The following is a 26256-nucleotide window of genomic DNA, read 5'->3' as shown; positions in this document are numbered from 1 at the left end:
TAGCGCTCTTGGATACTGTAACAACTTGTATAGAAAACTATCTAGATGTATGACCTCGACTTTACGTACCTACAAATAGTTTTTATTCGGACCTAGTATGGCTCAGTTACATTGGTTGATAACTCGGTCGATATGCAGCGTGCGGTATAACGAGTAGTGAAACTCATAAGTCGATAACTCGGTCGACATACAGCGTTAAAACCAATGAACGCGGTTCCCCGAATGCGGGCCGTACGGCATGCGTTGGAAATCTACCGCACCCCGCATGCTGGCCCTATCATCGACCAATAAAGACAATTCCCTGAATGCGGGCCCTACGGCATGCGTTACAGAAATCTACCGCACCCCGCATGCGGGCCCTATCATCGACCAATGAAGACGATTCTCCGAGTGCGGGCCCTACGGCATGCGTTGGAAATCTACCGCACCCCGCATGCTGGCCCTATCATCGATCAATGAAGACGATTCCCCGAATGCAGGCTCTACGGCATGCGTTACATAAATCTACCGCACCCCGCATGCGGGCCCTATCATCGACCAATGAAGACGATTCCCCGAATGCGGGCCCTACGGCATGCGTTACATAAATCTACCGCACCCCGCATGCGGGCCCTATCATCGACCAATGAAGACGATTCCCCGAGTGCGGGCCCTACGGCATGCGTTGGAAATCTACCGCACCCCGCATGCTCGCCCTATCATCGACCAATGAAGACGATTCCCCGAATGCGAGCCCTACGGCATGCGTTTCAGAAATCTACCGCACCCCGCATGCGGACCCTATCGACCAATGTAACTGAGCCAGTAAGTATTTTTCATCACACTTGCTCGTAAACAGTGTCGTAACATGCAGGCTACCTTGGTTGCAAACCCCCAAATAAAACCCTCGACCTTAATGTGCTTGTCATGTAACCCGTGGTCGGTAAATGAGTCAATGTCTGTACTAATGATGCTGCACGCGCTGGGCCACCTGCACACGCACGTCAGGCGCGTGTTGCGGGGGGGGGGGCGGCTCTACCAAGAGTCTAAGGTATCGCCAATACTCGCAAATGTGATGAAAAACATTGTATGTCGCACGGGCGGTACTAGAATTACGAACATCGACTCATTAACGCCCTCAATCCACGACTTCGGGCTTCTAATAGAGTCTCGTTCATTATTCCTTATTTACCGCCCTTAAGACACAATGTACTGTTGTGTGATCTAGTGTTTATTCATCATCATCATATCAGTAGTAGGACGCCTACTGTTGGACATAGGCCTCCCCGTAGACATCCAGTTACTTCGGTTGGAAGAGACCTGCATCCACTGTGAATCTGTGGCTTTAAACAGGTCATCTATTCACTCTATTCATCTCCTTGGTCCGTTGCGTTTGACAATCCACGCTCTTCTTTTGAGAACTTTTCGACCCAAACCGTCAGTGTTTATTAGTCGTTACGTTTCAGTTCTCTTTATGAATAAATATAATAATCATGATCAGTCTAAACATGGTCTTGAATCAAAATTAAAGTCTTTTTATTATTTTTAAGTATATTTTCCTCGATTTTTGTATTATCTATATTAGAATGGAATATTTACTTTTCAGATAATAAACGCCACTTTGGGACAGCTTTTAAATGATACACATGTGCTTTTATTTTTACTAGTGTTTATTTCACTTGTAATGCTCGTAGGTACGTCGATGTCTTAAATCTTGTAAGCCTCTTCTTTGGTACGAAGAACTATGTAACTAAGATAACAATGCAAATATAGTCAATAGTTATTTTATACAAAATCTTATTTCATTCGCATTACAAACCATTTATCCTTAACGAACCTTCCAATATCAACTCCAAAAAAATAATTAATAAGTATTTCAATGCGCGTGATAAACGAGAGCCTTTACAAAGTCAACTCCAGCGCATAGCTCATTTGTTATCCGCATAAAGCATAAGCAGACAATACCACGTCACAACTGACCTAAGTGTTCAGTAAGTTAGAACAGACTTTTATACGAAATAGCATCGGCATGAGAGCTAATTATTTGAATTGTGCTAATTTAAACAAAAAAAAATGGAGGTCGAACAATCAACTATTATCCATATCAACAATTAAAATAACCGTAATGGTGGTGGTAAAATAATCGTAATCGTAATTGCTTATAATCAAAAGGGTGAATAATGTCGATGTGTCAGTTTTTCCTACATAGGTACATTCTCTTAAAATTATATTTTCCCTCAGCTTTTAATGTTACTATTAGATCTTCGACTGAATGTTGATTACCTATAATATTTGAGGAATCACCGGTGCTTTTATGACAGACAAAGTGGTAGCAGGAAATACCGTGATGTTTCCATACTTACTCGTATTCACGCCAATTTGTTTATTATCTCAATTCCTGGTTTATATCAGGCACTTTACAGTGCCTTAACTTAATGGTCCACCAAAGTATTATGCACTTAAGTTATGCCTCGTCTTTGGCATCCCTGAAGCGTCGTAAGTTCTTCTGTGCCGTTCTCCGCTGTGTGACCATCATTGGGCGCTGTGTCCAAGTGAATTGTTGTGCCTACGACTCCAATACCGACAGGGGTGATAAATCACCGAAACAATAGGCAATAGGTGCCCAAACGCGAGCCGAATGTGCATAAATCAGTTGGAGCGCTGTATGGACAACCAATACGCAGTTTTACTGCATTCCTTGCTGAAACCCTAGGCGATATTGTCTTTATCTCGTAGATAGATAACTTAGAATAGTTGGTAAAATGTTTGAAATAAACCTACGAGTATATACTATATTTTGTTGAATCATGGAACGAGTTAATAATTGAAGCTCAGGGTAAAGGAAGAGGTAACGTAACGTGAAGTGCCCCTATCTGCCAAGAGTGCGGTCAAGCTTATACGTAGATATACGGAACTCAGGGTATTTAATTATTGTTCACATCCAGTTAGTATTTCTAAAACCAGTGCTTTTCAATATGTGGGTCGCGACCCCCCAGGGGGTCGCGGATGCCCCTTATGGGGGTCGCAGTCGCATCATTATTGTGTATAATTCTTCAATTTTCATATTATTAACATAAGAATAATACAAATAATTATAAGTGAAGGTAAGCACGAGTCGCCAAATATTTTTCTGCCCAGGAGGGTCGCGTCCTGAAAAAGTTTGAAAAACACTGTCTTAAACTTACATAGATTTAACACTTAGGAAGTTTTTGAATTTAATAACTTCAGATCAGAATCACTGTTTCGACGATTTATTTGTTTAAATAAAAAAGTTTTTATTTAAAAAAAAGTGTTTTAAGTTTTATCTTTTAGTTGGAAAAATAGTTTTCCAACTGAAAGAAGATGAGATGATGATGAAAGGTGACTTCTTTCATTGAAATCGATAACGCAGACTCTGAATTACCTGATTCTTTACGTTGTGACCAGAATTAAAGCAATAATTTTATTGTTTTTATTATGAATCAAGGACAGAAATTGAAACATCTACACGAGTGTGAGCCAAAAACCTTCGAAGCGGGCTCCTCGCCTGCAATCATTATCATATTTCAGAAAGTTACCCATCCGCGCAGACCAATAAGTCATTTAAACAATTAATGTGTGCAATTAGAGAATAGATAATGTATATAGATAACTCTGGAGTTGGCCCGCGGGACGGCTTTAATGGTCGATCTATCGGTGGACGAGTAAAGCCTTGTTTAGACGGCGCGTGGGAAATGTCATTGCGAGTTGTGGCATAATCAACCAAGAAAATGCCGTACCATTTTTATGACAGTTCCTACATTAGAAAAAAAAGGCTTATTGTCAATTTGTCACTGTGTAATACAAATGCGAGATATTGAATAAATCACTTTATTGCAGTAATTTGAAATAAAAATGCACAAAGCACAGCGAATAGGAAGGCTGAGCAGAGAAAAAAAACAGACAAACCAATATTTTTTCTTAAAACTAAAAATATTGCTATTCTACAATAATAACATCAAAGTGTTTTTACACGCATGTTTGTATATGTCCAGTCTTGTACTGAACAGTCACATTGACTTCGAAGTGAAAAACTGAATGCCTTATGTCTAATGATTAAAATAATAAACAGCTGTGTAAAAATTTTACTTCCAACCTTTTAAATATCATTGAATGTTTTGCGTTCGCGGCCGTTACAAATCGGGTTAGGTTCGTAAGGACTAGATCGCATAACGACTATATAAGCAAAACGGCTTAGTTTTATAAGATCTTGATAGCTAAATGTCTAATTGTGCATTGTGCAAACGTCTTAATAGTAGAATAGGGTTTAAGATTGGACTTAGTTCTATATACCTACCTAGTGCCATCCACGAAGACGCGTGATTTCGTCAAAATTAGCCATTAATGACATTGTAATAAGAATCACGGCACGCATCATCGACCTATAACGTTTTCAAAATGTCCCAGTGGCAAAACGGCAACGTATTCAGAACGTAAAACGTCTTAGTGGCATAACGACTAGATGGTTGAATGACAAGAAAATCACAAACAGTAGTTTGTGAAGGAACTCTTTGAAGAAGAAATCATATGATTTTTAGTTTTAAATAAAATAAACTTGTAACAAAACTTGTTTAATTTTCAGGTTGAACGAGGCATTGTACTATGCAGGTTCTAGTACAAACCGATGCAGGTCATTCAGCTATCTTAATGCCCCTTATTTATCTAGGACTTTTTCCAGTTTTCTAGTTCCGTTCAATAAGGTAAAGTTACCTGGTTCTGATTTTTTAAGCTTTTGTCTAACTTTAGGTAATTTGTATATTTATATTACTTCAAAATAAACCTTGCAAGCAAATTTTAAACAAGTGATAAAGTGCACTTGGTTAAAATTCCAGTCAAAGGTGGTTTCTCTACTCGAATTGGATGACAATATAATGCCATCAATAGATACCTCAAGCTCGAAAATTTTACATGTTTTTTCATTTTACGTTAAATATCCTCTAATAATCCAATAATCTTATTAGATGGATTACTGCCCCATCTGCAAAATACACATAAATTTTTGAAATTTTGAAATGTGGATACAATGCTGCAATGAAATGGAACCGCAACCATGAATGATCGCCAAAATTGAAATGGTGTCCTAATTTTTTCTAGGTCGTAAATAATAGATCGGCGCGATTCGTAGATTTATGGTTATTAAAGATACGCCGCGGAGATATGGCCACGCACCACACATTCATTTGCATGAAAATGTGCAGCCCTATGATGGCCTAGTCATTGAGACGAAACGTGGACAAAAACGGCTGTAAACATTTCTGTTTTTGCCTCCTTGGACTATGGGTCCATAGCCCACAAAGGATAGGTTGGAAATACAATTTAATAAAATATTAAGTACCTACATTGAGAAATAGATACCGCATATCGGAGCAGTAAAGATGCTCAAAACACGAAAATATTCCAAACGAAAGCTCTAAGGCAGTCTAGTGTGTCTTCGTCATTTGTGTTCTGATATTTTACGCGTTACTTTAGAATATTTAGATGTAAATAGTTAAACATCAAAAATATCTGTTTTAAAATCGTCATCATGTTAGTAAAAATGTAGGTCTGTATACTTACTTTATAACGTCAAATGTTATTTTTCAGCAAACCTGAATTATAAATATAGGTATGCTTCTTTGGTTTGATTGTTCATAAATACTTTTGTGGGAAATTAAAAAAAATCTTTTTCGCTCTTGTTCACTGTGGAAATGACGAACTTTCTGTAGATATGTTGACACACGGGACGAATTAAGTACTTTCCTACTAAGTGCTTTTTAAAGATAGGTAAGTACTTGAACTTAAACAGGAATTAATTACCTACAGAATCTATCTAATCTATCTATCTACCTATCACCTTTAAACGAGCAATTCTTATATATATATATATATCGGGGATCTCGGAAACGGCTCCAAAGATTGCGATGAAATTTGGTATGTAGGGGTTTTTGGGGATGACAAATCGATCTAGCTTGGTTTATCTCTGGGAAAACCTTTATAAAGGAGTTTTAGCCCGAGCAAAGCACAGTCGCCCAGGTACAAATGTTAAAATATTAACACATTCAGCGAGAGAATGTTCATTTAGAGGCGAGAATCGGTTTGAAGCAAAAGTTCTCCAATTCGGACTCATTTACGGTTATACGGTTATGTTTCACTAGAATGAGGTGAAACAAGGTTTATTACATAGTCTAGTTTAGTTTATTTATTAACTCAACATAACAATTACATATGCACAGACATGATACAAACCGTACTGCTAGGCCCAGCCATCCTATCAGGGAATTTCACATACACCATTAACTAATTGAGAAGCCATAGCTAAAAGTACGTCTTTAAATCAGTACAAAAATAAAATACACTATTTCGATATTATAATTCACAGATATACTTACAAAAGTCTTTGTTTGTCGTCCATATTACCGTCTGGTCCGCTTTGCAACGAGATGCAGAAAATAAAGAGTTTCCTTTTGAAAGAATCAGCTCATATTTTTATATTCCTTTGGTCAATATGTTAATATATCTCCCGCCGCTTTGCATATAGCTCCATGCTTGCCGTTTCGTTGCTTAACTTTAGCGAAGACAATAGACTGAAGTTATTTTCCATTTCAGTTCATTCATATATTTTGGATATTTAAGTGGTGAATACAGTAATGCGATTGATATAGCAATTGCTTGTAATATACGAGTAGGTACCGCGAAATCATACGAATTTTACTTGAGTTAAAAAAACTCATAACAAGTTGAGTGGTAGGTATACGAGTCATCATCATCATCATCCCGTCTCCATCATACGTCCCACTGCTGGGCACAGGCCTCTTCCCAGAATGGGCTTGGGCTGGAGTTCCCACGCAGGCCCAGTGCGTTTCTGCAGGCTGGTTTCCTTCACCGTAAAGCTCGTGGTAAATTTCAAATGTAATTCCGCACATGAATTTCTAAAAACTCACGAGGTACGAGCCGGGGTTTGAACCCACGATCCTCTGCTTGAGAGGCCATAGGTCAAACCACTCGGCCACCACGGCTTCGGTATACGGGTATACGAGTATATAATATAAATTTCTATATATATTGCCATCACTTAGGTAATATTTTTTCCCTTTTTTTTAATTCACGAATTTTTAAACTACTAAATAAACTGAAGTGATTTAAGAATATAGACAAAAATTTACCGTACATTCCCCTCCTATCTCTGAAAGTAAAGTGGGATTCAAATTTGTATATTCCCGGAGAACCTTAAAAAAGGGGCCCTATTAAAATTTTTAAATACAGGGGAGCGGGACAGTAAAAAAAAAGATAATTATTAAAATATATCATCGACCGAACCCTCTCCACACAAGCTCGACTCGCATTTGTTCGGTTTTTTTTTAATGCGAAGCCGGTATAAATACGTGAACTCGAACTGTAATCTTTCTAGAAGCAAATATCGTGTTATGCTATGCCCCTTTGCAGGCGCAGCATACCTAAATGTGCCCCTATGCAGCACGCTCAACGTGGGTCTTCTCGAACATTCGCACTGCTTATCGAAGACGTTCATGATGCAATCTTAATTATGCGCCCGAACACAACTTCGCCTTGATCATGGTTGCCTCACCTGTTTGCGTTTCATCGGTAAATGGAGTTCTCTCCGCTGTTTGCGAGTTTCTCTCAGACTGACAATTTACCTGATTGTAATCGACGTACATGGAAATTCACAGGTGAATTTGATTTAGGTGTTAATTTGGAAATGTTTTTGTTTCGCGGTATAGGTTATCGTAACGTACTCGTAATCATGGCTTTATGCACAGCTTGACAATATTTTTATATTTTTAATAATATAACTTATAATTCTTAGCTTGCGGAAGGTTGAGAAAGTAGCCAGGATTCACGAGGCTGATTTTGAAAGTAGGATAGTAAACTCACAACTCTGGCATCGAGTATACAGAACTAGCTAAGCAAAAACAGTTCTGTATACACGAAGCTTGATTATCTAGCTTACTAAAATTAGCTTAGCTTGCTATCTATTTCTCAGGCTCAGCTTTCATAAGTAGGTACTGAACATAATATATGTAAAGACAGAAAGAGCTAAATTAACATCCCTTGTGGCAGGATAACTTAAAAAGAGCTGCAGTATCAGACAAGATAAGCAGGGCGTTCGCTGTCACGGAAAATCTTTGCTGTGATTGCTTCTAGTCCTAATGCTGTTGGAACCCACTTCAAATCTACATTTAGCAAGCTAGGTATCGTTATTCTTAGTCTTTACAATTTGTTCGGTTTCGGACGTTTAAATTACGATTCTGGCCGAATAGACAATCTCAACGTTTAATTCAAATGTTTTTCGGGAGAAATTAATTTAAAAATTATTGAGTAGTTTGTGAATAACAATGTAGATAGTTTACGGTTTCTTGAAATGTTGATTAGTAAGTATGTCATTATCATTAATTATTTCGGTTGCAATGGGAACGATTGTGTGCCAAAAGGCTTTGAAATTGAGCTCATAAAGAGTTCGCAACGCGTTATCATATTATGGTGGTATTTATAATAGTTGAGTCTGTGTGATAGGTATTATGTTTTAATTTAGATGTACGAAAATAGAGGGTTTCCGGAAAAGTAGATTACTCATACAGACGTAGCTGTCGCACACGCATGCTAGCGAAGGAGCAAAGTAAAAGTTTGCAGTTTTTTGCCATAGCCTTCCACAAACTAAAGTCAGGATCAATCGTTTTGTGAGATTAAAAAAAACTGCAGTACATCTGATTTCAGAATGCATGCTTTTCTCTTGTTGTTAGACATTGTCGCTCGCCGTATGTGGCCCCTTTGCATATTTTAGGACTCTATGAAAATGTTTTGTGCTCTGAAACTAGGTTCAAGTAGGCTGGCCGTGAAATGAAAGAGAAAATGAAAATGATATTTTCTCTGTAAATTAGCCACGCAGACTTTTTTACAAGATACATAGACTACATAACACAACATAGTTTTCCAATCGTGCGATCGTGTGTGCGAAGTTATTAAATTAACATGAGCTTTGTGATGAACAAAAAGATCAAGGGAGAACCTTGATGCACCTACTAAACAATTTAATGGTGAGTGTGAAGTTATTATTCGGCACTGGACCAGCACGTAACTGGAAATAAATCTATACCTACGAGTAGAAGTAAGGCGTTTATCCTATGCTCGTAATAATAAAAAAATAAATGACTTATCGACTTGGTCAGTTCGATATTATTATATTTATAGCTAAATCTCTAATTTTACGTGAAATTATTGACAGGAGGAGGAGTTATTGATCTATTTATACGTAGGTACTCTCTGTCGTGCAGAATAATTTATCGACTGTATTCAATTGACAGTGGCTACACATCGGCCTAATTGCTGGTGTCTGTTGGTCTGCCACTAACTAAATCAGTTATTTTTAGTTACGTTACGAACGCAGTATAAGTAAAAATATAAATAACTAGCTTTTATTGACGATATTACCCATATGATTCCTACTAATCTCACTACTTACCTACCCTACTTACCTATTCTCATGTAATCACGCCAAGAAGGCTGATGAGATTTTAATAAAATTTGGCATATAAATAGTTATAATTTAATATAAGTTCATATCGAATGTGTGTGTGAAAAGTGTCCGAGGTATAGTGATAAACGAATTTTTCGCAGACGTATTCACAAGTACACATTTACTTGTAAGTATGTCTATTTTTGAAATGCGCCGTTTTCCCGATCTTTAGTAAGTTCATATGTAATCCCCATAGAGAGAATAAAAAATATCGACAAAATATTATCAAATATAAAGTTTGAACCATTGTTTGCTAGTTCCGTGAGGATTCTTGCTATACGTATAGTATACATGTATTATATAAATTAAGCAGTTTGTCCGTGAATACGTAGTTAATTAGCACATAATTAAAACAAAGAAATCCAGTGAAATCGTTCAGGTACTTTCACTCAACTTGTGATAGCGACCAATACAAAGCCCAGTTTAGACCTGCAAGAAATATCGTGCAAGTTGCATTGAGGCACTCGATTGAACATTTCTAATTCGTTCGCTTTATGGAATCTATCTCTGTAAATGTTTGTCGGTATTTACTGTGGTTGATACATTTTTAACATGAAACTACCGTGAGACTCACTCATAGTACCTACCTAAAATCATCATCATCATGTCAGCCGAAAGATGTCCTGTCCACTGCTAGACATAGGCTTCCCCCAAGGCTCTCCACTCAGACCGGTCTTGTGCTTTCCGCATCCACCGCGATCCCGCGATCTTAATCAACCTAACTAAAATAAATCCAGATAATTCACGTTTTAAATCTCGACATGTTTCGGGCTAATTCGTAGCCCTTCCTCTCGGAGCACACGTCAGCGAGCAGTCGTGTGAGCAGAGCGGTGGTGCGCAGTACGCGTTTTGCAGCAGCCGCCGTGGCATGTACATATCTACTCCGAGCGGAAGAGCTAATAACTAACATGTCGAGCTAAACTCGACTTAAGACCGCGATTAAGGATTTTTTCCGGGTTTATTTCCTCATCAGTTGATAAGTGTTCCATACATTGATTGATGTTGAAAGTGTACACGTCAAAGGCGAGACTATACTTTGAACGAAAAAAAATCAAATAAAGACAACTTTACAGGGGTATTCTATTCAGTCAAACTAACCCCAATAACCTGCTGAAATACCTATTCCAGAATAATTTGAAAATGTTGTCTATTTCGAATCAAACAATATCACTACCCGAGTTCAAATGAAAAGGCTGAAGACACCTTATAATTGTATTGTTAGTTAGAGATGCTGATTTATTACCAATAAAAAATGTACACACAAATTTGTCCCATTTGTTGTTTTAGCGTTGCCGCCTATTAAACCTTACCTTGCTTACCTTGGTAAATCTCTATGTATTTACCTGTTTTCTGTACTGCTTATTATATGTTGGTGTTCAATAAAGAGTCATTATATTGTACTGTAAATATTTGTATTTCACTTTTAATTTACCTAGCCATATACACAGCAGAATAAAGATAAGTAGTAACATCATCGGAATGCTTTCGACGACGTGTGTGTGATAAGATAAGATCGCTTTAGTATAAGATGAGACAAACATTCTAGGATAAATGTACCTTGTTGACGTTTCGAACCTCAAACACGCCCTTTATAGATGGGGTAAACAGCCAGTCATAAACAATCTCAATACAAAAAATTACAAAACATAATATATACATAATAGCTAAACCATAAAAACATGTGCTCAATGTAACTAAATCCAAACTTACTGTGCTCCATTGTTGCGAGGAACTGTGGACAACCTGTTTCGTTAACTCAACATATAAATCGCGGAATAGTTTCTCAGAAAGGCCGCTTTCTGCTGACCTCAATGTTAAAGACTCAAGCTCAACAATAGCGCCCCAGCGTGGTCGAACAATCGGTGCCAAGGGTAAATGAATAACAGATTTATCCAAGAATTGCAAACTAGTATACCCCTTCATCCTCAGTTTATCGGTAGCTACAAGAAAACGTTTTCCATTCGCTATCTCAGGAATATATGAAACTACCGTTTCATATGGCAACACCTCAAAATTTTCTTCAATAGATGTTCCTTTCTGATAATATTTCATCAATCTGGATCCGCCGTAGCCGTCCAATAATTTAATGGCATTTTCTAAAGTTCCAAAACGTGGTTCCAAATGCTGTGTCTGCAGCCCTCGCACTAGTTCTCCTTGATAAATAAGACCCACAATTAAAGAAAACCAAATCCAGAGCAAGAACAATAAATTCATTAAGAACGATTTTGATACGTAGTTGGCTTGCTGCCCCAAAAAAATTGCTAGCGTGGTCCAAACTATTTGAGGACTCTTTTTGTTGCCTTTATAGGACTCAATTCTATGAATTACTTTCAAAACAACAGCAAGCATGAATAAAGTGATTCCAAGCAAAGCCGTAATGTTACTTATCATGGGAAAAATAACTTTTGCCCAAGCATAAATTTCACGCTGTGGTGGCCCGCACCATGCTATTTCACAAAAATATAGTATGGGTAATGAAAGTACTTCAATGATGAAGTTCTCATCAAGGAATATACTCGCATATACATCATATTTTTTGTGAATCAGTTCAAAACCGGGACCATCTGAATCTCCTTTAACTTCTCCGGCACACATCCAATTCAATGTAGTATTTAAACATCCAAATAAGATCGTTAACCATTTTTTGAAAATGCCGCCATTATCGCCAGCCGCTTCGGTGTTATTCGTACATATAAAATACGGAAAAACTGTACGACCTGAAATGTTCACTTCACAGCCATGAAAATTATTAAACTTCCTCGGGTAAAAATTACTTTTTATCAGATCCATCTTTACGGCCGAAGTATTACCACAACCATTACTACTGCTGTAGGGAAAGTATGTGAACATTTCAACAGTTTGTCCGGCGTCCTCGGAATTCAATATTATTAAATCAGCAATATCGTGTTCCCAAGCAGTTTCTGTGATTAAGTTCAAAACTGATTCTGTTTTGAGGCTGGATAGAATCACAATAACTTTACTTGGAACAATTATTTTTGTGTCCATTTTATCCACGAAATATAGGAATTCATGGTATGTGGTTATGAATAGAATGGCTTGTTGGAAGGCTATGGTTTGATTGTCAATAAGTGCATCGATGTATATTGTTTTGACAGAGCCTTGATACTTTGTCAAGAAAGCCGTTACGTCTCCAGGATCACTGCGGCACCAAACTACTGATAGTTGTACACGAAATTCAAACTCTGAATTTGAAATATAAGAAGCCTTGTCACTCAATTTAGAAGATTCAACAAGACAAGTGAGCAACAACACTAAAATCAGTTGCACTAAATTTAATTTCATTTTTAGATTTAAATGTTATCGAAGGGCGTCCTACATTCAAAACCTTCTATTATAAAATGGTCACTTTGATCAATGTACCTACCTACGTACCTGAAAACAAGTAAAATCATAAATCTTGCGATACCTTTCAAAACGTCAGAACTAATAACATTCACAAAGGGTTTGACGCATTGATTATTGCTTAGAGAGTGAAAATTTTCTGATGGAAATGATGGGTCGAAGTGCGCTGCTTTATTTAATTGTACCCTTATAATGAATAAATAAGTACTGAAGTGACACTTAATGATACAGAAAACAGATACGTTTTTCACGACGTAAGCCGTTGTTCAATTGTCCTTTTGTCGATCCAAGAATTGACCACAATTAAATAGGTATGTATATTAAACAACAATTCAATTGGTATTTATGTAATAAAGATAGAATACAAAACATTATAGACACAAATGCGATAAAATTCGAAATGTTTGAATATGTAAAATATTATTTATGAAACATTAAATGCCATTGTGACTCTACCGAGTGCTAAAAAATCTTACATGATACATCTTAGAAGTTAAAGAAATATTTAAAAATAAGTTATGTTACTCTATCTACCTTATAAAAAATAATTATACAATATTATTGCCGGAGCAATGTTGGAGGGTAATTGGCATTTAAGGCAGGACTTGAGAAATATCAAAACTTTAGTTAAGTTTCAATGTTGTTCTAGCGAATGCAATGAAGATTTTTCTTTACACAAAATATTTGATTCTCGTAGTCCTGTGCTTATTTAATACATTTGTATTTTGTAGCCGAATGGTATTGTAGATACATTTTGTGATATCCTTTACATGTAGAACTTATGTAGACTGTTACTTTATTTTACTTAGACTTTAATTACAAAAAAATGCAGCCCTAACATTGGAGTGCGAGCGTCAACGTTAGCTGACCCATAATAAAAGCAAAGGATGCGAACAGTATCTCCTCGATTGTAATCTCGCGGAACTGAATAGCCCGAATACATGCAAAAATAAGTCACTCCGATCGAGTCACCCCTTGAACATATGTTTTGTTTTTCTACCAAGATGCTTAATCGAGTAACTTAAAATACAGTTAGGTACCTACCGTTTAACAGGACCTAGGCTTTTACATAGTTTAGGCTCGAACTTACACATTTTGTCGTCGTAATTTTAATTTCGTTCTATTTGAGGTAAAATAAGTTTGTAATTAGGTGGTTCTTTGGAAAGAGTGCACATGTTCTGTTATAAGTTACAAAGTATTATTAGAATGGGTGCCTCACATACCTAATGCAAGATACGCTTTAGATTAACCGCCGCGTTGCGTGACGATGGCGTCGATGAGGAGGACTCCTCCATTGATGATGGACAGAGAGGCTTTTGCCAGCATCTTCTTTACTTCCTCGGTCCTTGTTGCGTTGTGGTACCTGAAAATAGGAATATAAACGTTAGAATCTTCAACAAGACCGTCATGAGTTAAATACTAAAGAAAACATATTTACCTAAAGAAAGTTTTGTGGAGAGTAGATATACTCTTAACATATAGATAATGGTTTCGAATCTTATGAACGAAATCAGATAGATGGTGGATCCAGTCACGTTACCAACAAACTTTGACCACATTTTATTTATCTTCACGTGTACCTATGTATGTACGAATAGCATAGTCCATAAGTGGCACGACAGAGTGTCGTTAGTTAAGCTACGGTGTGACATACTCACACACACCCACCCAATGGGGTAGGTAGGAGGAGCACACGAAATGGCACCGCTTCGAAGCCACTTTTAGCAATTTTAGGTTTTTAAATTGACAAAAACGGTAAATGTAGGCATCAGTTACTAATTTTAACAGACTTATTTTGTAATAAAAAGAAGGCTTAACAATTTACCTTATTTCTATTGCTACTTGCGGAATAAAAATAATGCCTTACCTGTCAATAAGGATGGCGCCACTGGCAACGAACAAACCCACTCCGATCAAAGTGTAGAAAATGTCAATGCGCTTGTGAGAGGGTGTCTGCAAAAAGTAGCCTGAAAAGATAAATTAATAACTTTAATGAAAATTACATAAAGCGATTTGGTGGGACTGCTGGACCTTGAGTGAGACTGAGTGAGTGCGTGCATGTTTGCGGCTTAGCTCAATAAAAATATACAAAAATGTGGAAAAGATACATCAAGAAAGTGGTAAAACAAATACTATTTTTACAAGCTTTTATGTGGTTTCACCTGTCCCGTTGTCTGTCTGTCTGTCTGTAATCAAATCTTGCAAGTTAAATTTTACCAACTTCCAGTAATCAGATTGACTTGAAATTTGGAATACTTATGTAAATCGCGTGACTATACAATAATATAGTAGTGACATCCTGGTAGTCTAGCCAGGATCGTCTCCGTAGGACAGAACTCTTCAACGGTTAATAGCATCAACTTGAAATTTGGTATGCAAATGTAGTTCGGGTGACAATGCAAGTACAGCCAACAAAAAGTACAGTCAGCAAAAAATTTTATCGTTAGGTTATTTAAGCTAATTTTAATTTTTATTACTGTCAAATTACAGTAAATGAGAAATACTAGTGGTCCCAAGACGCTCCCCTGTAGTACACCGTATCTTATTTGTTTAAAATCTGATAAATAGTCTTTGTCTTTGATTTTATACATATTCTTTGTATTTGAGTAATTTGTTTCCGAGTATTCAAATAACATTTTACCGAACCGTAAGCATTACCTACCACGCAACCCATATCTACATACATAGTTTAGTTAATAATATGTTGTGACTAACAAAATCTAACGTCTTAGCAAGGTCCATATACAGAGCACAAACGGGCATTTTATTATGTAATGTCTTCATATTTATGGAAGTATTCTTATGAAAACCTTTTTGTTGAATAAATTGTTATTATTTTTCCATGACTACAAAACCGGGATGAGAGTCAAGCTCAGAATTTCGAAATTGGTGAATCTTATCAAAGGCGTTACCAGCAGCAGCTCCAGCGAAGACGATGAGGTATCCGACGAAGGTGCCCGTGACCAGCATGCCAGTCTCCACGTCCGTGTTGAAGCTTACGGCGTGGATCGCGACGCAGGAGCACGTCAGCGCCTGGAAAATTATAATAAACTTATTATTTTTTAGTTCAACTCTATATAAGATCATCAAGGAATAGGTTTCAAGAAAGCTTCAGGGAGTTGGGGTCGTGTCGCCGAGTTTTTCAACTGGTGAGAGTCCGGCATTGTCTGGGCCTTCCCAGTCGTCTTTAATGGATTTTACCCGATTGCACGCTACCACTTTATATAAATTTAAAAACAAAAAAAACAAGTAAACAAAGGCAATGACTAGGTCCTTGGCTCTTAAGGCGACTCAAGTCCAAAAAATACGTTTATAGGTGCGCCTTCTGAGGTTCCGTGGAATGAAAAGAAGGTATTAAGGCACACGAACGTATACTGAAAATATTAAAGTGGAAAGTACACAGTAACAGTGTTCTGCGTAAAATTTGATAATGGCCCAGTTAATGGTTCATTTATCTGGCCTCTACATAATTATACTAATGCCAAGTCTCCAGCTCCAGTGGTGTAGGTTGGGCGTTGTCAGTCAGTCAGCCGTCAGCCAATCAGTCACTTAGCTCTATCACAGGCATAAGATGGAGATAAATAAGGTTCTCATTACATACTAGCCTTTATGGCTTCGCTCGCTTGAACCATTAGATGTACGAGTATCAGTGGGATTGAAATTCTGGATTTTTACTAAATCCCCGTGGCAGTTCCCATGTGTAACGTCGTGGTTTTCATTTACGCTGTATGAATTTCACACTGAACTTTACCCAGATACTCGTACATCTCGATCCCATGAGAATATCGGTAAAAAAAGTAGCCTAGTGTTATACCCATGATTTAGCAATCTACATAAATTTAATATGATTAATGTGCTATTTTTAATGTGCGCCCTTTTCCGGATTTTTAGTAAGTTCATATGTATTCCCTATCGAGAGAATAAAAAATATCGACAAAATATGTATGTATGTAAGTACCATTGTTTGCTAGTTCTGCGAGGATTCTTGCTATACGTATAGTATACATGTATTATATAAATTAAGCAGTTTGTCCGTGAAAACGTAGTTAATTAGCACATAATTAAAACAAAGGAATCCAGTGAAATTGTTCAGGTACTTTCACTCAACTTGTGATAGCGACCAATACAAAGCCCAGTTTAAACCTGCAAGAAATATCGTGCAAGTTGCATTGAGGCACTCGATTGAACATTTCTAATTCGTTCGCTTTATGGAATCTATCTCTGTAAATGTTTGTGGGTATTTACTGTGGTTGATACATTTTTAACATGAAACTACCGTGAGACTCACTCATAGTACCTACCTAAAATCATCATCCTCATGTCAGCCGAAAGATGTGCACTGCTAGACATAGGCCTCCCACTCAGACCGGTCTTGTACTTTCCGCATCCACCGCGATCCCGCGATCTTAATCAGCCTACCTAAAATAAATCCAGATAATTCACGTTTTAAATGTCGACGAATAAAGTATAGCTCGACATGTTTCGGGCTAATTCGTAGCCTTCCTCTCGGAGCACACGTCAGCGAGCAGTCGTGTTAGCAGAGCGGTGGCGCGCAGTACGCGTTTTGCAGCAGCCGCCGTGGCATATACATCTACTCCGAGCGGAAGAGCTAATAACTCGATGGTTGGCGGTCCTCTACTGTGCGTTTTTCCAGAAATTTCCTGCCTCGTACAGCAAAACTCTGGAATGAACTATCGCCTGCGGTATTCCCGGACCGATATGTGTTAGTGAATGTCATTCTTTACATTTGGACATGAAGGATATGGCATCACTGGTTTCGCTTTCTTGCATATTGTAACACAATTTTGATCTGTCACTTCTGTCTGAACCTCTTGACCTCTGTGTCCGGTCTGCGTACTAATATTTACCATATAATTCTAAATCCTCCGTTTAACGTGTTACAAGTATATAATCATCATCTGTTGTACCAAAGTATCAAAGTCAATAAAGCTCCGTGTCGGATACTTTCCATATTTTATTTCTGAGCCCTGCCACACTCCAACTGCCTGGCTGAAGATCCACCTCCTCAACAAGTTATCGGCTCAGATCACGTTTTCTTATCTTTTTTTATCTTGCGTTTATCATTGCGCATTCCCTAAGTCATTCAACGTTAGTGGCAGGGCGGCGGATTTGTCGTACGATCGACTTGGCGCTGCATGCCGGCACGTGGTGCCTCATTGGATCGGGACGGCGATAATCCTTACGCTATGGACGGCGATCGTAACTTGGAAATAAATACTGAACGGGTTGGCAGCGCATCCGGCAACGTGGGCGGAGCAATGCATCAAGAACCGGTGAGCAAATTTGATACTTACGGCCACGAAAAGCTCGAAGGAGCTGCCAATTATCATAATTGGAAATTCACGATGAAAATGATTCTTGTTATGGAGGGTTTGTGGTCTTGCGTGCTTGGCACTGAAACCAATGGTGTTAAAATGGACAGAGCGCTGGCTCGAATTTGCTTGGGAGTGAAGCCCACCTGCATTCAACATGTGCGCGACAAGCAAACAGCCAAGGAAGCTTGGGATGCCCTAGCAAATATATTTGAAGATAAAGGTCTGTTCCGTAGAGTAATGCTTATGCGAAAATTACACCTTTAGTCAATGTGAAAATATGACTGTCTATATAAACACTATTATGATACTGGTGCAGCAGCTAGCAGACATAGGACGTACCATAGAGGACGAGGAAATAGCCGAGATTCTTCTTTTTGGGTTACCCCAGGAGTATGACAACCTAGTATCCAGTCTTGGGACAGCGACAACGGCAGCTAAGTTGACCAGCGAATTGGTTAGGACCCGCTTATTACAAGAAGAACTGCGAAGGCAAAACGGTGATTCTACCACTGGTGAACTTGCATTTACTTTGAGAAGAAAGAAATTGATTGTCTGTCACCATTGCAAGAAACCGGGGCATGTGAAAGCTAAATGCTTCAAGTTGAAAAATGAAAAGAAGAGCGATCATGTGTTCCTGGCGACTGCGTTTCAAGCGAGTGCAGAAGACAACTGGATCCTGGACTCAGGGGCAACTGCACACATGTGCAGGGACCGTAGTTGGTTTATAGAAGGAACTCTTAAAGGCTATAACAGTAATGTAACAGTAGCTAATGGTGATACTCTTTTGTGTAATGGTCGAGGTGATGTCACTTTTAGAATTAACAATATTATAATTACTTTAACTGATGTTATGTTTATACCTAAACTCTCAACTAATTTGATCAGTATTAGCAAACTGTGTGAGAAGGATTTGTCAGTAAATTTTTTAAATAATAATTGTTATATTCATTTGGGTGAATCTTTAGTAATGTCGGCCACAAAAAGTAAAGGTATCTATTTTTTGGACAATGTTGAGTCTGTCTGTAGGAATAGGCATAATGTTTTATGTTCACAGGATCAGCACAATACAGATGCAGCTTTAATGGTGTCAATGGAGATTTGGCACAAGAGGCTTGGACACCTTAACTCCCGTGGTATGTGTGCTCTTAGAGAGTTGGCTTCCGGTGTTCTGTTTCAGAGTCCACAGCATGATGCGAGCTTAAAGGAGTGTGTGTCATGCATTGAGGGGAAGCAGGCAATGATGTCTTTTCCCAGTCATGGATCCAGACGTTCTGGACAACTATTGGAGCTCATCCACTCGGACGTGTGTGGGCCACTGCCTGTCTGCAGCCTTGGAGGTGCTAGATACCTGGTGACTTTTACAGACGACTACTCAAGAAAATCTTTTGGATATTTTCTTAAGAAGAAATCAGAGGTATTGTCCAAATTTATTATTTTTAAAGCTACTGTAGAGAAACAGACAGATTTATGTATTAAGAGACTACGTTCCGATGGTGGTGGCGAATACTGCAGCAAGAATTTTGCTAAGTATTTAGAAAAAGAGGGGATTATTCATGAAACTACTGTGCCATATAGCCCGCAGCAGAATGGTGTTGCGGAGAGGCTCAACCGAATTTTGTTTGAAAAAGCTCGATGTATGCTCAGGGAGTCTGGCTTAGGTAAGCAGTACTGGGGTGAAGCGGTAGCCACTGCTATTTATTTAAAAAATCGAAGCCCTACGTCTGCAGTTCCCGGTAGGATTCCTGAAGAGGTATGGTCAGGACAAAAAGTTGATCTCAGTCATCTGAGAATTTTTGGCTGCAAAGCGTTGTCACTTATTCCAAAGGCCAAACGTGACAAGCTTGATCCAAAAAGTAAACATTGTATTTTTGTAGGTTACAGTGAGTGTTCAAAGGGTTATAGACTGATAGACCCCTCTAGCCCCAATCATATTATTGTGTCTCGGAATGTGATATTTTTAGAAAATGAATTTATTTCCAATCATAGAGAAAAGTCTCATAATGATATTAATATGGATTTTTATGATAGTATTGACCAAACTATGATATTAGATAATAATGGTAATAATAATTTAAATAATGGTCAAATAGCTAATGATAATAATATTTTAATTCATGACTCTAATAATAGTGTTTATGATGAGGAAGTAGGACCCCAGAACTTTTTATCTCCTGAAGTTTCGAGTCCTGAAAATTTTACTTCTCCAGTTTCAGGTGATTCGTCATTCTGCAGCCCAGTAGCGACGAGTGGCGCAGACAGTGAAACTGACGACTCTCACCAGTCTTCATCAACGGACGAGACGCTCGTTCGAGGGGAAGAAGATGTGACGGCTCCAGAGATGGCGCCACAGGTACCAGTCACATTGTGCGAACGACCCGTTCGTTCCACTAGAAGACCGATCAGGTATAATGATTACGATTTATCTGACACGTCGATGCTAGTTCGTAATACTATTTATGAAGAGCCCATGTCCTATGAAGAGGCTATGTCTAGTTCAAATGCAGATAAATGGCAAATGGCTATGCAGACTGAATATGACTCTCTTTTAAATAATAATGTTTGGGAGTTGGTAGACAGACCTAGTAATCATAATGTCATTAAAAGTAAATGGGTATATAAAGTAAAGAGCGATGCCTCAGGTAATTTTATTAAACACAAGGCTAGATTAGTGGCTCGCGGATTTACTCAAAAATATGGCATTGATTTTGATGAAACCTTTTCACCAGTTGTTCGTCATTCTACAATGAGATTATTATTTTGTTTGGCAACTGAATTAAATATGGACATGGAACATATTGATGTAACAAGTGCCTTCTTACATGGAGAGCTTTCAGAGCGCATTTATATGGAGCAGCCATTGGGATTTGTTGTAGATAAAAATAAAGTGTGTTTGCTTCATAAGAGTATTTATGGCCTTAAGCAGGCAAGTAGAGTATGGAATTCTAAAGTAAATGAATTTTTAATTTCCAATGGTTACTCTCAAAGTAAATGTGAGCCCTGCGTTTACACTAAGAATAAAGGTAAAGAGCTTACAATAATAGCTCTATATGTTGATGATTTTTACATATTTTCTAATAGCTCTACCGAAAAAGAACATATATGTAAATTATTAATGAAAGAATTCGAGTGTAAACACTTGGGTATTATTAGAAATTGTTTAGGTATGAATGTGCATAGGAACAAAAGTGGAGACAAAATAATATTGTGTCAATCTGAATATATTAGAAAATTACTTGTTCGTTTTGGCATGAGCAATTGTAAAGCAGTCTCCACTCCAATGTCTGTCAATTATAAATTTCAGAATGTAGATAAAAATAATTGTTTGGCTCAAGATGTTTATCCATATAGAGAATTAATTGGCAGTTTAATGTATTTATCTGTATGCACTCGGCCGGACATATCTTTTGCTCTTAGTCAGCTTAGTCAATATAATATGTGTTTCTCACAGGATCATTGGCTTGCTGCAAAAAGGTTACTGCGTTATCTTAGTGGGACCATTGATTATGGCTTAGTATTTTCTAAAAGTAGTAATGTTAATGTAACCGTATATGCTGATGCAGATTGGGCCAACGATCCTATTGACAGAAAGTCTTATAGTGGTTTTGTCATTAAGGTTGGAGACTCTGTTGTAAACTGGGAGTCTCGTAAGCAACGCTGTGTTGCTTTATCGAGCACCGAAGCTGAGTATTTGGCGATAGGTGACGCCTGTAAAGAGCTTTGTTTTATTAGGAATTTCATGTACGAAATTTTCAATAAACATTGTAAGCTTACCGTCTTCAATGATAATCAGAGTGCCCTAAAGTTGCTCGAATTAAAGGAATATTGTCATAAGAGGACAAAACACATAGATATAAGATTTCATTTTGTAAAAGATATTGTTAGGTTGCACCATGTAGATATAAGGTATCTCTCTACAGCTGATATGTTGGCAGATATTATGACCAAGGCTCTACCTAACTGTAAGCATGTCAAATTTGTTAAGGGTTTGTGTTTGAGGTCTATGGTAGAGCAGTAATTTATAGTTGGTAGAGCTGTGAAATGTAGAGTCGTAGAGTTTGAGAAATTTTTACTGTAGTTTTCTCTACGCCTCTATATTGTTATGTAAAGCTTGAGGGGAAGTGTTAGTGAATGTCATTCTTTACATTTGGACATGAAGGATATGGCATCACTGGTTTCGCTTTCTTGCATATTGTAACACAATTTTGATCTGTCACTTCTGTCTGAACCTCTTGACCTCTGTGTCCGGTCTGCGTACTAATATTTACCATATAATTCTAAATCCTCCGTTTAACGTGTTACAAGTATATAATCATCATCTGTTGTACCAAAGTATCAAAGTCAATAAAGCTCCGTGTCGGATACTTTCCATATTTTATTTCTGAGCCCTGCCACACTCCAACTGCCTGGCTGAAGATCCACCTCCTCTACAACATGACCTTCAAGTTTTCAAGAAAAGAGCGTACTCCTACCTTAAAGGCCGGCAACGCACTTGTGACTCTTCTGGTGTTGCAGGTGTCCATGGGCGACGGTAATCGCTTACCATCAGACGATTCGCCTGCTCGTTTTCCCCCTATACCATAAATAACAAAAACTAACATGTCGAGCTAAACTCGACTTAAGACCGCGATTAAGGATTTTTTCCGGGTTTATTTCCTAATCAGTCGATAAATGTTCCATACATTGATTGATGTTGAAAGTGTACCTACACGTCAAAGGCGAGACTATACTTTGAACGAAAAAAAATGAATAAAGACAACTTTACAGAAGTATTCTATTCAGTCAAGCTAACCCCAATAACCTGCTAAAATACCTATTCCAGAATAATTTGAAAATGTTGTCTATTTCGAATCAAACTATCACTACCTGAGTTCAAATGAAAAGGCTGAAGACACCTTATAATTGTATTGTTAGTTAGAGATGCTGATTTATTACCAATAAAAAATGTACACACAAATTTGTCACATTTGTTGTTTTAGCGTTGCCGCCTATTAAACCTTACCTTGCTTACCTTGGTAAATCTCTATGTATTTACCTGTTTTCTGTACTGCTTATTATAAGTTGGTGTTCAATAAAGAGTCATTATATTGTACTGTAAATATTTGTATTTCACTTTTAATTTACCTAGCCATATACACAGCAGAATAAAGATAAGTAGTAACATCATCGGAATGCTTTCGTCGACGTGTGTGTGATAAGATAAGATCGCTTTAGTATAAGATGAGACAAACATTCTAGGATAAATGTACCTTGTTGACGTTTCGAACCTCAAACACGCCCTTTATAGATGGGGTAAACAGCCAGTCATAAACAATCTCAATACAAAAAATTACAAAACATAATATATACATAATAGCTAAACCATAAAAACATGTGCTCAATGTAACTAAATCCAAACTTAACGTGCTCCATTGTTGCGAGGAACTGTGGACAACCTGTTTCGTTAACTCAACATATAAATCGCGGAATAGTTTCTCAGAAAGGCCGCTTTCTGCTGACCTCAATGTTAAAGACTCAAGCTCAACAATAGCGCCCCAGCGTGGTCGAACAATCGGTGCCAAGGGTAAATGAATAACAGATTTATCCAAGAATTGCAAACTAGTATACCCCTTCATCCGCAGTTTATCGGTAGCTACAAGAAAACGTTTTCCATCCGCTATCTCAGGAATATATGAAACTACCGTTTCATATGGCAACACCTCAAAATTTTCTTCAATAGATGTTCCTTTCTGATAATATTTCATCAATCTGGATCCGCCGTAGCCGTCCAATAATTTAATGGCATTTTCTAAAGTTCCAAAACGTGGTTCCAAATGCTGTGTCTGCAGCCCTCGCACTAGTTCTCCTTGATAAATAAGACCCACAATTAAAGAAAACCAAATCCAGAGCAAGAACAATAAATTCATTAAGAACGATTTCGATACGTAGTTGGCTTGCTGCCCCAAAAAAATTGCTAGCGTGGTCCAAACTATTAGAGGACTCTTTTTGTTGCCTTTGTAGGACTCAATTCTATGAATTACTTTCAAAACAACAGCAAGCACGAATAAAGTGATTCCAAGCAAAGCCGTAATGTTACTTATCATGGGAACAATAACTTTTGCCCAAACATAAATTTCACGCTGTGGTGGCCCGCACCATGCTATTTCACAAAAATATAGTATGGGTAATGAAAGTACTTCAATGATGAAGTTCTCATCAAGGAATATACTCGCATATACATCATATTTTTTGTGAATCAGTTCAAAACCGGGATTATCTGAATCTCCTTTGACTTCTCCGGCACACATCCAATTCAATGTAGTATTTAAACATCCAAATAAGATCGTTAACCATTTTTTGAAAATGCCGCCATTATCGCCAGCCGCTTCGGTGTTATTCGTGCATATAAAATACGGAAAAACTGTACGACCTGAAATGTTCACTTCACAGCCATGAAAATTATTAAACTTCCTAGGGTAAAAATTACTTTTTATCAGATCCATCTTTACGGCCGAAGTATTACCACAACCATTACTACTGCTGTAGGGAAAGTATGTGAACATTTCAACAGTTTGTCCGGCGTCCTCGGAATTCAATATTATTAAATCAGCAATATCGTGTTCCCAAGCAGTTTCTGTGATTAAGTTCAAAACTGATTCTGTTTTGAGGCTGGATAGAATCACAATAACTTTACTTGGAACAATTATTTTTGTGTCCATTTTATCCACGAAATATAGGAATTCATGGTATGTGGTTATGAATAGAATGGCTTGTTGGAAGGCTATGGTTTGATTGTCAATAAGCGCATCGATGTATATTGTTTTGACAGAGCCTTGATAATTTGTCAAAAAAGCCGTTACGTCTCCAGGATTACTGCGGCACCAAACTACTGATAGTTGTACACGAAATTCAAACTCTGAATTTGAAATATAAGAAGCCTTGTCACTCAATTTAGAAGATTCAACAAGACAAGTGAGCAACAACACTAAAATCAGTTGCACTAAATTTAATTTCATTTTTAGATTTAAATGTTATCGAAGGGCGTCCTACATTCAAAACCTTCTATTATAAAATGGTCACTTTGATCAATGTACCTACCTACGTACCTGAAAACAAGTAAAATCATAAATCTTGCGATACCTTTCAAAACGTCAGAACTAATAACATTCACAAAGGGTTTGACGCATTGATTATTGCTTAGAGAGTGAAAATTTTCTGATGGAAATGATGGGTCGAAGTGCGCTGCTTTATTTAATTATACCCTTATAATGAATAAATAAGTACTGAAGTGACACTTAATGATACAGAAAACAGATACGTTTTTCACGACGTAAGCCGTTGTTAAAATAGGTATGTATATTAAACAACAATTCAATTGGTATTTATGTAATAAAGATAGAATACAAAACATTATAGACACAAATGCGATAAAATTCGAAATGTTTGAATATGTAAAATATTATTTATGAAACATTAAATGCCATTGTGACTCTACCGAGTGCTAAAAAATCTTACATGATACATCTTAGAAGTTAATGAAATATTCAAAAATAAATTATGTTACTCTATCTTTCTTATAAAAATAATTATACAATATTATTGCCGAGGCACTGTTGGAGGGTAATTGGCATTTAAGGCAGGACTTGAGAAATATCAAAACTTTAGTTAAGTTTCAATGTTGTTCTAGCGAATGCAATGAAGATTTTTCTTTTCACAAAATATTTGATTCTCGTAGTCCTGTGCTTATTTAATACATTTGTATTTTGTAGCCGAATGGTATTGTAGATACATTTTGTGATATCCTTTACATGTAGAACTTATGTAGACTGTTACTTTATTTTACTTAGACTTTAATTACAAAAAAATGCAGCCCTAACATTGGAGTGCGAGCGTCAACGTTAGCTGACCCATAATAAAAGCAAAGGATGCGAACAGTATCTCCTCGATTGTAATCTCGCGGAACTGAATAGTTCGAATACATGCAAAAATAAGTCACTCCGATCGAGTCACCCCTTGAACATATGTTTTGTTTTTCTACCAAGATGCTTAATCGAGTAACTTAAAATACGGTTA

General features: G+C 37.5%; 3 protein-coding genes across 3 annotated transcripts; all 3 read right to left on the bottom strand.

Annotated features, from left to right (window-relative positions):
• Positions 1 to 10918: 10918 nt before the first annotated feature.
• Positions 10919 to 13101, bottom strand: LOC141429157 (uncharacterized). Its single transcript, XM_074089396.1, has one exon. It carries the CDS (start codon positions 12809 to 12811, stop codon positions 11051 to 11053), a length of 1761 nt encoding a protein of 586 aa, XP_073945497.1. The 5' UTR covers positions 12812 to 13101; the 3' UTR covers positions 10919 to 11050.
• A 101-nt stretch (positions 13102 to 13202) lies between these two features.
• On the bottom strand, positions 13203 to 15973 carry LOC141429158 (uncharacterized). The gene is made up of 3 exons (XM_074089397.1): positions 15784 to 15973; positions 14739 to 14838; positions 13203 to 14234 (listed from the first exon to the last, which is right to left on the bottom strand). The coding sequence occupies exons 1-3, from the start codon at positions 15956 to 15958 to the stop codon at positions 14117 to 14119; spliced, it is 393 nt and encodes a 130-aa protein (XP_073945498.1). The 5' UTR covers positions 15959 to 15973; the 3' UTR covers positions 13203 to 14116.
• Positions 15974 to 23373: 7400 nt separating this feature from the next.
• Positions 23374 to 25298, bottom strand: LOC141429155 (uncharacterized). The gene has a single exon (XM_074089393.1). The coding sequence runs from the start codon at positions 25197 to 25199 to the stop codon at positions 23439 to 23441; it is 1761 nt and encodes a 586-aa protein (XP_073945494.1). The 5' UTR covers positions 25200 to 25298; the 3' UTR covers positions 23374 to 23438.
• Between the last annotated feature and the right edge of the window lie 958 nt (positions 25299 to 26256).

The sequence above is a fragment of the Choristoneura fumiferana genome, chromosome 6 (assembly GCF_025370935.1).
Source record: "Choristoneura fumiferana chromosome 6, NRCan_CFum_1, whole genome shotgun sequence".
Taxonomy (NCBI): domain Eukaryota; kingdom Metazoa; phylum Arthropoda; class Insecta; order Lepidoptera; family Tortricidae; genus Choristoneura; species Choristoneura fumiferana.
This window is presented reverse-complemented; position numbering and strand designations above follow the sequence as displayed.